This window comes from Nothoprocta perdicaria, unplaced genomic scaffold (assembly GCF_003342845.1).
Source record: "Nothoprocta perdicaria isolate Ctin4 unplaced genomic scaffold, notPer1 scaffold_224, whole genome shotgun sequence".
Classification (NCBI taxonomy): domain Eukaryota; kingdom Metazoa; phylum Chordata; class Aves; order Tinamiformes; family Tinamidae; genus Nothoprocta; species Nothoprocta perdicaria.
In genome coordinates this window covers 408,623-420,445 of record NW_020455437.1, presented here as the reverse complement: position 1 = coordinate 420,445, position 11,823 = coordinate 408,623, and the positions used below count along the sequence as shown (strand labels likewise).

Below are 11,823 nucleotides of genomic sequence, written 5' to 3'. Positions count from 1 at the left end.
AAAAAAAATATTCTCATTGTATTCAAGCTACCCTTCTTGTGAGCTATTCATTGATAATTAGCAGTCTAGTTCTGCTAAATAAGACCTTAAAGCGTCTCCGCATGCAGCTCGGCCGTATTTTCCCAAACCACATTCCTYGGTTTGATTTCGCTATTCATAACAGTCTCTTAAGAAGATCCTCCTTTCTCTCACATTATGAATCTAGAAAAACAGCAGAAATGTCTCTGTGTTGCACACAGGTGGGCTCCATCCAAGTGAGGCTCTGCCAGCAGAGCCGGGCTCGTTCCTAGCAGCTGAGGTCTGTGCTCATTGCCTATGCCTGCTGGTACACCACGTAGTTTCTTATTCTGCCTTGGGCCTTATTTTAGTCTTTCACTCTAGAAGAAAGATCTTCCATGTGTTTTATAGCAAAGCTTCACAGATTGTCCTGCAAATTGCAGCATGGCAGAGAGGTTTGTTGCAAATAGTTCATCTCAGCATTTTAGTGCTTTTCTCCTCAAGTATATATTGTAGGGCCGAACTATGAGAATCCTAGATGAAGTGACAAAACAGTTGTAAAGAGTCATCATTTTCAGGTTTGATTATCAGATTTGATATTTTCCTATGAAATATTTAATTTTTAATGTTCAGATTTGATGATCAGTATTTCAGATGTGATTATCGTGCCCTAATTCGAGCTGGATTCTTAATGCCGCACGTTCAYGTGCGTTCCCGGCCAGTAGCTCATCCCATTGAACGCCAAGTAAATACAAATGTTTGTGCCTGCCACAAACATCGCGTTGCAGAGCTTTTGTCTTGCTGGAAACCAAACGTCAGATAACCCAGCCATTCAAAAGGGAGTCACATTGCCATACATATTAAAAGCGGTTGCTTTTGATCGGCGCCTTTGAATGTCCGGCATAACTCCATTTGTGCGGCGCTCTCGGGGGACGCCCCAAGCCCGCGGCTAAGCGGGGCTTAGTTAATCAGGGCCGCCAGCTGTCCGGCTGCTGCGGCCCACGTGCCGCTGGGGGCTGCTCCGAGAGGRGTGTGCGCCCCGCTCCCGCTGCTGCCGTTCCGTGGGCTCCGCTCCCAGCTGCTCCCTGCGCCGGCCCCCAGGCACCGGAGAAGGGAAATGCAGGAAAAAAAAGGAAAAATAACAAAATAAAAGGGGAGCAAACGGCGCTGCCAGCAGGTGCAAGCGCTGCGATGCGCCACACGGATTTTTCTTCCCGTGTTGTCTGCAGGAAGTTTGTAAGAAGATTTATCACATATCTGTCTGCCTCCCCTAATGTTAAAACCTTATTTTTATTTATGTTTTTATATTATTTTTAGGACAGCAGCCTTAGGAACTTGCAAACCAAAGGCCACAATGCTCTGTTTATTCCCATATTTACACTCCTGGAAACAGCGTGTGGCATTTGTAAGCATCCTTATGCTCTGAAATTAAAACATATATATATACATAGTGTTGTAAAGTATTCTGGGGGTTCAAGAGAAGCACAAACAGCATGTCAGGGTGACCCAAGAGCAGTTGTCAGCGGCTTGCGGTCGCCGCTCAGCCCTGCGCAGGGTTTGCACCGGGGCTGCTCCAGCTCTCCTGCTCTCCAAGGGAAAACGGGCATTTCCCCCCAGCTAAGTCACATCCCATGGAGCAAATGCAGATCTTCAGCTTGCAAACTTTTTAAATTCCATTTTCTTTCTTTCTGTTTTTTCTTTCTTTTTTTTGTCTTTGCTTTAAATGGGGGAAATGAGATGTCATAGGGGCTCGGCAGCGCCTTGATTCAGAAAGTCGTACGTGGGGCTCTCCAGTCTATTGGAGATTTGTTTCAGGCGTTATCCTGTTATTAGAAGTGTCTGATTCACCTTCTGAGAAAACAGAAGCTGCGGACAAAAGGAAAAGCTTGGCTTTCTCCGCGCTGAAAAGCTGCCGCAAGCAGGGGTCCTATTAAGACAGCTGGAAAGTTGCTTCAGCTTGTTACGCTTGTAAGTTTTATTGGTGACTGGTTTTTGATTACACATTTGAATGCTGTGTGTTCCAGGTTGCCGCGTTTTAATTAAAAGGCAATAGTCTTGATTGTGGAGCGCTTTGTTGCCTGCATTATGCAGACAACACTGCACCCAAGTTCTCTTTTTTTCTTTTTTTTTTTTTTTTCCCTTCCCCCCTGCAATTTGTACCAGTTATTTAGGATTCATAAGACGACACCTTCTAGCATCTGCCTTAACAGAAACTTTACACTCCCAGGAATTACTGCTCTCTCTATGTGTATATATATTTCTAAGTACAGTGATAATTGAGTATGTGTTTTGTATTTGCCTCTCACTATTTTTTGTGCCTTACAGATTATAGCGACACAAATCTTGTGGGCAAGGATTGCTCCGAAGAGCCTTGGCTTTGGTTTAGTGGTTGAAAGAGCCACCAGGCACCAAGCTCAGCTCCTGCCATCGTCGCCGTTGCCAGCACATTGCCTCTCCCGGGTCACTCCGTGCAGGTGTTAATATTCATAATTTCAAGCAATTAAGTATTTTGCTGCTCACGTGCAGAAATGTTAGGCGATATTCTGAAATGTTGGGGTGCTCTTTTCCTTGCGTGAGGTGCATTTTTGGTGTGTGTTTCTATGCCGTCCACGGACACTGTGTAACTGCCCTGTGTTTTGCATACATTTCCTTAACCTGCTCGTTGCAGTTATGAAGAAAGAGCCCTGTATCTCGAAGCAATAATCCAGAACCATAAAGAAGTGATGACATTTGAAGATTTTGCCGCTCAGGTCTTTTCTCCCTCTCCTAGTTACTCCCTCGGTGGAACTGGTGAGTCCCTGCTCCTTTTTCTTCCCCTTCGCGCTAAGAAGCACTTGAGCAGCAGATGTACACCTGTTTTTTGTAGATAAATGCTTGCAAATTTAAGACACCCATTCTTCCCCTGAATCAACTAATGAATATCAAAAGGAACGATGACATTCATTTTAATTTGTTTTGCATCAGAGCCATTCACTCAGGCCCTTTCTCCAGCTATCCTGTTAACCCCCGCATCTTGCAAGGTTAATGAACTTTCCCGCAGTAATGTGCTCCGGTTCATTCAGGAGCGCGGGCTTCTCGCTGAGCTGGGAATACGCCGCTCAAAAGCTGCGCCCCACTCGCTGCCTACTTATCGAGAAATAGTTCCCCGCAGTAGAAGCCGTTGCTACTAATGCTAAATGGGGATTATGCTGCCGAGATACGGGGGTCAGGGATTAATGCAAAAGAAATGTAAGGAGGGTGTTCGGCTCGGCGGCCGCGGCCGCAGCGCGGGCTGCCGATGGCTGCCGCAGTCTCAGGCTTCCCCCCGGCGCTGCGGTTGGAACCTGCTTTGGGTCTGTACGGACGTGTGTGTGGTCGTGGGGGTGTGGATATTTATTTACACGTGCCCAGACGGGTCTGTGCGCCCGCTTGTGCTGATGGTYGCTCACCGGCCCGATGGCAAGGTGGAAAGCGAATGCAAAAGGCTGTGAGTTTATTGCCCGGGCGTCTGACCAAGTTTCTAAATCATCACTGAGGTAGGAACTGGGTTGTTTAGAGTAGGCTCAAATAAATGTGCTCTAAAATGAAGCGCCTGCTCTGAAAGGCAGGTTTCTAGCACCCTCCAGGTTTGTTGTTGCYGTCTTCCAAAGCAGTGGCGGGTCACTGCACCATGGCTGCTCTCATAAAGAGCCCCTAATCCCCTTTTTACACTCATTGGGTGAAACTGGCCCTTTCTAATTATTTCCTGATACTCCTTTTGGATTGTTTAATAGATTCTTCCAAACCTGTATAAATGCTGCAGGACATCTGCTCGCTTTCTCTCCAGCCCGACCAGCAGATATCTTCCATCTAAACCGCAACAACAAAAAAAAAAAGGGGGGGGGGGGAGGAGAAAGGGGGCAAAATTAAATTTACAAAAATAAATCACTTGAGAACTAAAATCCGCGGCGCGTCATTGTTTGACGTGGCTGGCCGTGAGCCCCGAGCCGCCCGCGCTTTGTTCGGAGATAAGAGGTATCCGCGCGCCGGAGCGGCCGCCAGCCGCAGCGGCCAGGAGGCTTTGGAGATAAGCAGGCTGGCGGGAGCGGAGCGAAGCCAGCGGCATTTCCATAATCACGGCCCCGCTTCCCGGCGAGGCGTCAAGAAACACAGGGATGGCCCCAATTGATCTGTGCTGAACTGGAATACTGAGCAACGGGAGCAGAGCTTATACCTTAAAGCTTTGATTAATGTTGGCGACATTAAAAAGTAGGACAGCTGTGGGTTGAATTCTTTGCTATACGCTGCCAAAAGTCAGGGACAAAAAAAAAAAAAAAAAGCAATGACAACAAAAAAAGAAAATTATCAATTTCAATAGAAATGGAGATTTCCTGCCCGGTGTTGCTAGCGCTTCAATTTATTTATCCATCAGCAAATAAAAACATAGATATGGTGGTTTATTCTCAAGGTTTTGCTTGATGTGTATGTTTTTTCATTTCTTGTTTGCACGCTCCTACCATAACCCCTAGTGATCTTGTTATAATCGAACACTGTGTAGGAAGGACAGACTGATTTGGTGACGCTGCAGGGCTCCCACTTTGTGAATTTTGGTCGTGCTTTCCAAATTGTGCAGTATATTTTGTATACAGAAAAAAAAAAACGTTCACCATTAGCTGCTTAAGTTATTCAGAACACTGTCAAACAATACGTATTTTAATATGATTTTTATGGTTTCATAGTTTTAYTTTTCCTTAGAGTAGAACTTGTCACAACCAGATCCTTAGAGTTTTTTTTGCACCTCCGAACATCCGAGGTTGGGAATTTTGGCTCCTGCTCAAAAGAACACCAAAGTTTTGGGGTCCAAATTGTATGGCATGTGTTGGCCCCAGGTTATCAATATATAATTCCTTTTGGCACAAACATAGGCAGACCAAAAGCTCAGCCATAGGCTTAAGAATTCAGCAGCATCCCAATCTCCCAGCAGCAACATCCCAGTCGCCAGCGTCCCCAGCTCCGTGCCGAAGCCCTGGTCTCCCGAATTGTCCTGAGTGGAGACCTTTATAAAAGCAATTTACAGTTGTGGGATGCRTTGGAAGTCGCACACAGCAGGCTAAGCTTTTCACTTCTGGCTTTTAGAAGATAACCAGGCCAGGAAGGAGGCAGCAGTAACTTCGGCACCGCAGCCCGTGCTCCCCCTCGCCTGGTCCTAGCCCCRAGTGTGTGAAAAATCCCTGCTGACGTCCACGCAATGCTGCCCTTGCAGCACGAGCTGAGCGCTCCGCAGCGGCCGGCCACCACGCTCCTTTGGATCTTTGCTTCAGCTTTCGTTCAAAATAAAGAACCAACTCGCACGGAATTCGCATGAGTTAATTGGCACAGATCTGTTCACTCCTCTAAGTGATGAGAAAGGGATTAAACACTCTTGCAGTTTGGTAGCAGCCCTGTGTTTTTCAGCGAACGGTCTGCTGAACGGTCCGTATGTCTCAGGTAGTCAGTCATCCTCCTGGTRAGGAGCTGCAATCCTTTTTATTAAAATTAACCTGGGTTTTAGTGGTTCCCGAAAAGCTACTCGAGGCTGTGATGTGATGTGGATATATAGCTGCTTATGACATACCTGATGGCTGCGTTATTAACAAGGATCCATTTATTTAAATTAAATGTGCTTTTATTTTTCCTCTCCCTGCCCCTAGGGAGGTTGCCCCTAGATGCAGCTGTGATACGGGCGTTTATCCGAGCACGATCCCAGCTCCCTGCATGCATGCCGGGTGCCCCCCACGTCCTGGGCATTGCCAGTGCAGGCTGGCAGGCCAAGCGAGCATCCCCGAACTCATTTAGGGGACGTGCAGATTAGGAACAAAAGATGCAAGCGCGGAGCTTTGTTGCTAACCGGTGCATTACATGCTGTATTTTAATTAGGCTGCATATGAGAGTCAACCCAGGAAATCCTCAGTAATCCAACACTATTGAATTATTCTTATCCTTTCCCTCTGCAGATTTCTCTCGTTTTAAGGATGGGGGAGGTTAGCCTTTCCTCATTCTTGCTCCCTTTACCCCCAAAATCGAAACAATTCTTCAGCAAACCAARCCATGCAGCAACTTTAAGAGATAATTAGGTGATACTCCCTTCAAAAAACCCTTACTGTTAAACATGCACAGACAGACAGCAGAACGATCCAACTTCAGTGAGCTCTGTTGACTGCAGAGTTCTGCGATTTAAGATCAGGAGGCAGGATGGGCTCAACTCGGAGAAGATGGAAACAGCAGGCAGCGCTAGGAAGGAGAAAAAGGGAGCCTCTTCGCTCAGAGGAGGCTTGAGACGGGACGAGTTCGCGCTCGCAAGGGCAGATTTCGGCTCTGAAGAGAAGCTGCCAATGGGTTTTGCAGCGCGGCAGCCCCGCGGTTGGTGCTTCAAAGGGTTAATTGAAATGGGCACACTTGACTGCTGAGAGGACTGATCTAATCACTGCCATATCCAAGTGCATCTGTTCACCATGAGGTCATTCTTGTGCATGCTAATGATTTGGAAAATAAAGCATCATGCTTAACGTTATTGGAAAGGATATAATGTCAATCTTCACTTTTTTTTTTTTTTTTCCTTTTGGTTGCCGATGGGATGAAAAGGAAGGCAAAAGGATCTGGGGTTATTTCTTGCCGTTTGGGATTTTCTGAGGGCCTTGTTTGCGGCGGAGCAGCAGGGAGCAGTGCTGCGAAGCTCCCACATGCGCTGGCTGCTGAGAAATGGGTCCTTTAATGAATATTATCGCATTGCCCAGGAGCAACACTTGAGCAGAGGAACTGAAGACATTTTTAGCGTTCCCGGGTCTTTAAAGCTTTGGAAGCCTCGCCTGCTTATTTACAGAAAGCTGAAAATGTGCAGGCTTTTCTTGTTGAAAAGGTGACACGTGCTTTCCTTTTGTTTCCAGGATTTTATAGGCAGGGATTTGTTACGGGAAATGCGTAAATGTGCAACAAACAAGGTTCGGTGTGTTTTTAAAACACTTGGGCAAATGGATGAGCTTTTAGGCTTTCCTCCTTAAAGCAAAAGGAATATTTCAAATGGCTGTATGATTTTAAAAAAAATTGGTAGGACAAAATGGAAACTCAGAGTAACCAATGTCTTAAACATCCCATTTTCTTATTTTTTCAAGCTATTTGAACCAATGTCTCCCTCATTTTTTTTTAATTATTCTTTTTTAATTTCTTGTCTGTGCGTTTTCCTTGAAAATCTGCAGAATATCAGCAGGATATTCTGCCAGCTGTGTGTTCTTGTTGGAATAAAATTGTCTCCAGGTCCTGCATAATGATTTTAAATATTTGTTCAGGGAAGCTCGATGGAGCTGAACACTAGGAGAAAAAAAAATCCATGTTTGGAAATAGCTGTGCGGTCATTTTACAGCACACTCCACACTTGGACAATGAGACCAGGTTGTCTAAAAGTGGTAAGGTAGCAATGAGAGTCTTGGCTGCGCAGAATTCCCTAATATTCCCATAGCCCCTCAATCTTCTGCTCAGCTCTCCTGTAAATACATTCAGATACTGTCTGTTCCCAGGAAAAAAAAAAAAAAAAGAACAAACAGCCACAAAAAGAGGCTGCTGGGATTAGCTGGCAGCTGGAGAAGGGCAGTTCCCACAAATGCTCAAAACTTGTGCCCTGTTGAGGTTGTTGGGCAGTAAACGAAGAGGGAAAAGCCTGAGATGGAGGAAGAGGAGGAGTTAGGGCAGGTGAGAGCCGGTGTAGCCCATGGCAGCGTCCCGGGCCAGCTTGGGCCTGGCCCTTCCCTGACGGATCCTGGCGCCCTTGGCCGGATCCGTGGCCTTTCCATGTGGATGTTGCTGCCCACAGCCTCTTCCTTCCTTCCTGCGACATCTTCCTTAATCCATCGACCTCTTTGTGCTGTTGGTGATAGGAGGGCTCTAACCACCCCTGGGATGGAAGTGTGTGAGGGAACACAAAGGGGAAGCGCCTGCACCCGCTCTGCTTCATTGGCCCTGCACGTCTTCAGGAATTCAGTCCTGTCTGGGTTGGCGGGAGCGCTCTGGGCATCTCCAGAGAGCGGGAGCGCTCCGGGCAGCGAGGCTGCAAGTGGGAGCGCTCCGGGCAGCGAGGTCCACTTCGGAGCTGTGTGGGGCCATGAGCTCCCGCTGTCGGCTCCTGCTCTCTGTTCCCATGGGTTTGGGAACGGGCCGGGCTCATTTGGCTAATGAAGCTGCAGTGACGAGCTTGAGGTCTTCACCCGGCTGCCGACGGCTCCRTTGCCGCCATCCAGGCTGCCCACCTTTTTATCTCCCAAGGGTCCAGCCGCCGTCGCTGCTGCTCTCCTCTGCTGGGTTTTGCTCCAGCGCGGAAGGTAAAGGCGAGCTCCAAACGCAGACTTCACACAGCCCTTGCTCATAAACATGGTGAACTCTCTAATGGCATCAGAGTAGACAAGACCAATGGCCAAAGCGGCATCGGTGCAAATGGGTCCCCTACGTTCCTACTTTGTAGTTTTTTGCTCTGCTGTGATGATTATATCCAACCAACCCTGTTCGGGTTTGGCTGCCCGCAGCCGCAGYGGGCCTGATTTACTGACCATTTCTTCAAAATGTGTTCCCTTGAACACCCACCCAGCATGCCCAGTTACGCTGTATTTGCAGCCAATCCCAATTTTAAAATAGAGCGTATCAAAGCGCTGAGCAGATTCACTGACGTCGTAACTCTCTCCAGGACTTTATTAACTTATTTTGTCCATCCCACTCGGTGGTTGGTGGCTGGTAATGCTGCACGGGGCTCCAGCCTCGTCCTTCAGGCYGGCGCTTTGCAAACCACCGCGAGCCGTTTTGCAGACGGGTGGCAGGGGCCGGCATGAAGCTCCCTGTCCGCACGGAGAGGACCCRAACAGCCAACATCCTGCGGGAGCTTCTGAGCCGGACAGTAGCGAGACGGAAAGGGGAAGCTGGGCAAAGAACTGAGAAACGCAGGAGCTGCAGAGTGAGCGACGAGGAGGCTGCTGAAGCAGGAGTCACTTTCAGGTGTGCTTGGAGGTGACAGGCCACGGGTGACACAGGACAGCACATTTTCTTGCAAGCTTCTACAGCAGCCTCCRAGGAGGCGTCCTGGAGCCGCTGCTCCAGCCGCACAGCCGTGTGTGGGAATTAGAGGCTGGGGTGGGAATCACCCTGCACTTGGACAGAAAGAAATGAGGATGCTTTGTGCCTTTTGGGCTCCCGTTTCCCRTCTTAGGAACTTGAATGACAGAGCAGGAACTTTCTGATCCAATGGGATGATCCTGGGAGCTGGGAATTTTGGAGACCTCGTGTCTGGAATCTTGCCTTGCAAGGCCACAGGAGCGAGGAGAAATGTCTGTGATACTGCCCGTTTCACTGCCCTTCCCTACAGCCATGTGGAGGGGAGCGTCGTGGTGTCGGCTGCCACTGCAGGAGCCCTGGGCGTCCCGACACGACACAGGCRGCCGCGGGGCCCCAGCCAGCCCTGCCGCCCCCAACTCACCCCTTTTGTCTTCTTTCCCTTTAGATTAGAGCCCGGGAGGCCTCGTGACGTGGAAGGGAAGAGCGACGCTCCCGCCAGCCAGGGTGCCCGGGAGCCGCCACTGGCCCCGCAGCCTCTGTCCCGCCGCGATGCCGGCCCTGCTGGCACCCCTTCCCTCTCCCAATACCCGCAGCGTGTCCCAGGCGGCCCCACTGCTGCTGCTGAGGGAGCCTGGAGCCAGGAGCCCCCMGCACCGAGCAAGGCTGCTCTGAGCGACCCCATCTGAGCTGCTCCRAGCGACGCCATCCGAGCTGCACTGAGTGACCCAGCCAGGCTGCTCCAACCAACCCCGTCTGGGCTGCTCCTACCGGCCCCATCCAAGTTGCTCCGACTGCCCTGCTCCAGGCTGCTCCAACTGCCTTCATCTGGGACCGTCCCGCTGCCCTGCTCCAGGCTGCTCTGCCTGCCCTGCTGCAGGGTGACACTGTTGCCAGGAGTCACACTGAACCATCGGTCATGTCGCTGCAGGGCCGTCCAGTGGCTCCGAGCGCTCCAGRCTCCCTCATTTGGGTCCACACTCCATGGCACATTGGGGAATTTTGTCTAAATTGGCTTCCTTGTAACTAGCGGTGGGATGGAGCTTCTCCCCTTCCCGGGCATGGGTGGATTGGGGGGGGGGGTCAGGCCCTGTTGGAGCCCTTATGGGAAGCTCAGGGAGGGCTTTGGCCTCCCACCCTGCTTCGCAGCCGCTTTGATGCCAGGCTTTCGGCGTCTAGGCGGGCGTTTTAGGTGGAAACCCTCCTCCTTAGCACCRTGGGGGCGCTTTGTCACTGGGGACGTTGCTGCTGTTGCATAATGGGCAATAGCTGCGTTTTCTGGGTGCACGGAAAACCAAACGGCAGCAAAGCGGCCTCCTAAGCGCAGGCTCTGCAGAGCTGCGGGAGCTGCCATCCCCAGGGCCTGGGGCAGACAGGGAGCCTGGGTGGCCACTTGCAAATGGAAGCGTCTTCAGGAGAACCAAGTTGGATTGAGCACCCTCGAGGACAGGCCGTGTCCTGTCGGCCCCTGGCGCAGCCAGCAAATCTCGGCTTCAAGTCGAAGGGGCCCTTCAGCCTGCTTGAGTCCTCAGTGCTAAGAGGAGAAAACTTTTTATAGTTAAATAAAAAGCACTATAGAAATAAGGCAAACAGGAGCCTAAACCCTGTGTCCATGAAGGGGAGAATCCACCTGTGGGTGGGAATCGCGGCTGGCGCAGCAGGAGCTGGAGGCTCCCGCAGCTTGGGGGCTGCCGGGCTCTTTTTGGTGCCGTGCAGGGCTTCCCTTTTGCCCTGATGATTTGGGCAGGAGCGTCTCCCGCCCCAGGTGCGTTTTGTGTCCGAATAACTCTTGTCTTCCTGCCCCTCCTCAGGCTGCTTCCTGCTCCATTGGGGGCCATTGTTCTCCCCATACTCCCCTGTGCGGATGCACAGCGCGAAACTTAACAGGGCTCCTTCTCCAAGGGGATTCGTTTGTGAGGCAAAATGCACCGTTGGACCCCCGTTTTTTTGCACTTCCACTTATGTGTTAACGTGAACGTCTGTCTCCTTTCATGTCAGCAGCAGCCTGCATCGCTGCCCTGTAAATAAGGAATTCTGCTGGATAAATATTGACRGGAGCGTCACGCTGGCCTGGCATTTCGCCGGTGGCTCTCTGAAATATCAGTTTCTTTGGTGGCAGCCACCCTGATTTTCCCCCTTGAAATTTTTGCCTCTGCCTTCTGCTGATTGTGTGTCCATAGGGCAAATTAGAAAATAAAATGTGTATTTTAATTTATTATCACTGTATTTCATGGCTAGGTAGGAGAGACAGTCTTGGTCTTGGTTATCCAATAACTGTCTAAGCTGATGTCAAGGGCATTTTTTTTTCTGAATAAAGCTGATTTTTTCTCTTTAGAGCAATGTAAATCTSTAATTCAGGGAAGACTTTTAAAATAAAAGCCAATAAAAATTATTATTTTCCTGATAATGTCAGAAATCTTGAAATTTCCTTTGGCGGCGCTTGATCYGCGCGGCAGCCCCGGGGCCGGGGCGGATGAGACGCGGGGGCCGTGGGCAGCCCCGGGGGGAACCCGGTTCGCGGGACCCTCCCCTCCCGAGGCGGGCGCCCTGCTCCGCTCTCGGGTTCTCCTTCCCTTCGCCGGGGCCGGTCGCGGTGGAGGAGGAGGCCGGTGAAGGCCGAAGCGCGCGGGCCCGGCTCCTTCCCGAGGCAGGCGCCGCGGGAGCAGCCTCTCCGCGAGCGGCGTTTTCCGGGGGTCCGGTGCCCGCCAGCGGCGGCTCTTTGGCGTTTTCAGGAGCTGCTGTTTTTCTTTCAAGCTACTCCTGGAAAACGTTTTATTCGTGAAGGGAAAAAAAAAAAAAAAA

General features: G+C 50.3%; 2 protein-coding genes across 2 annotated transcripts in view; one reads left to right on the top strand and one right to left on the bottom strand.

Moving 5' to 3' along the window:
- The window catches only part of RALGAPA2 (Ral GTPase activating protein catalytic alpha subunit 2), a 125,960-nt gene extending 122,954 nt beyond the window's left edge, over nucleotides 1–3,006 (top strand). The window contains exon 38 of the mRNA XM_026039246.1: nucleotides 2,666–3,006. Within this exon, the coding sequence (XP_025895031.1) occupies nucleotides 2,666–2,867 (202 nt within the window). The 3' untranslated portion in view covers nucleotides 2,868–3,006. The remainder of the gene's footprint in view (nucleotides 1–2,665) is intronic.
- A 708-nt stretch (nucleotides 3,007–3,714) lies between these two features.
- Nucleotides 3,715–11,823, bottom strand: part of CFAP61 (cilia and flagella associated protein 61) — a 95,279-nt gene continuing 87,170 nt past the window's right edge. Inside the window, exon 25 of the mRNA XM_026039239.1 lies at nucleotides 3,715–3,825. Coding sequence (XP_025895024.1) covers nucleotides 3,715–3,825 — 111 coding nt within the window. The remainder of the gene's footprint in view (nucleotides 3,826–11,823) is intronic.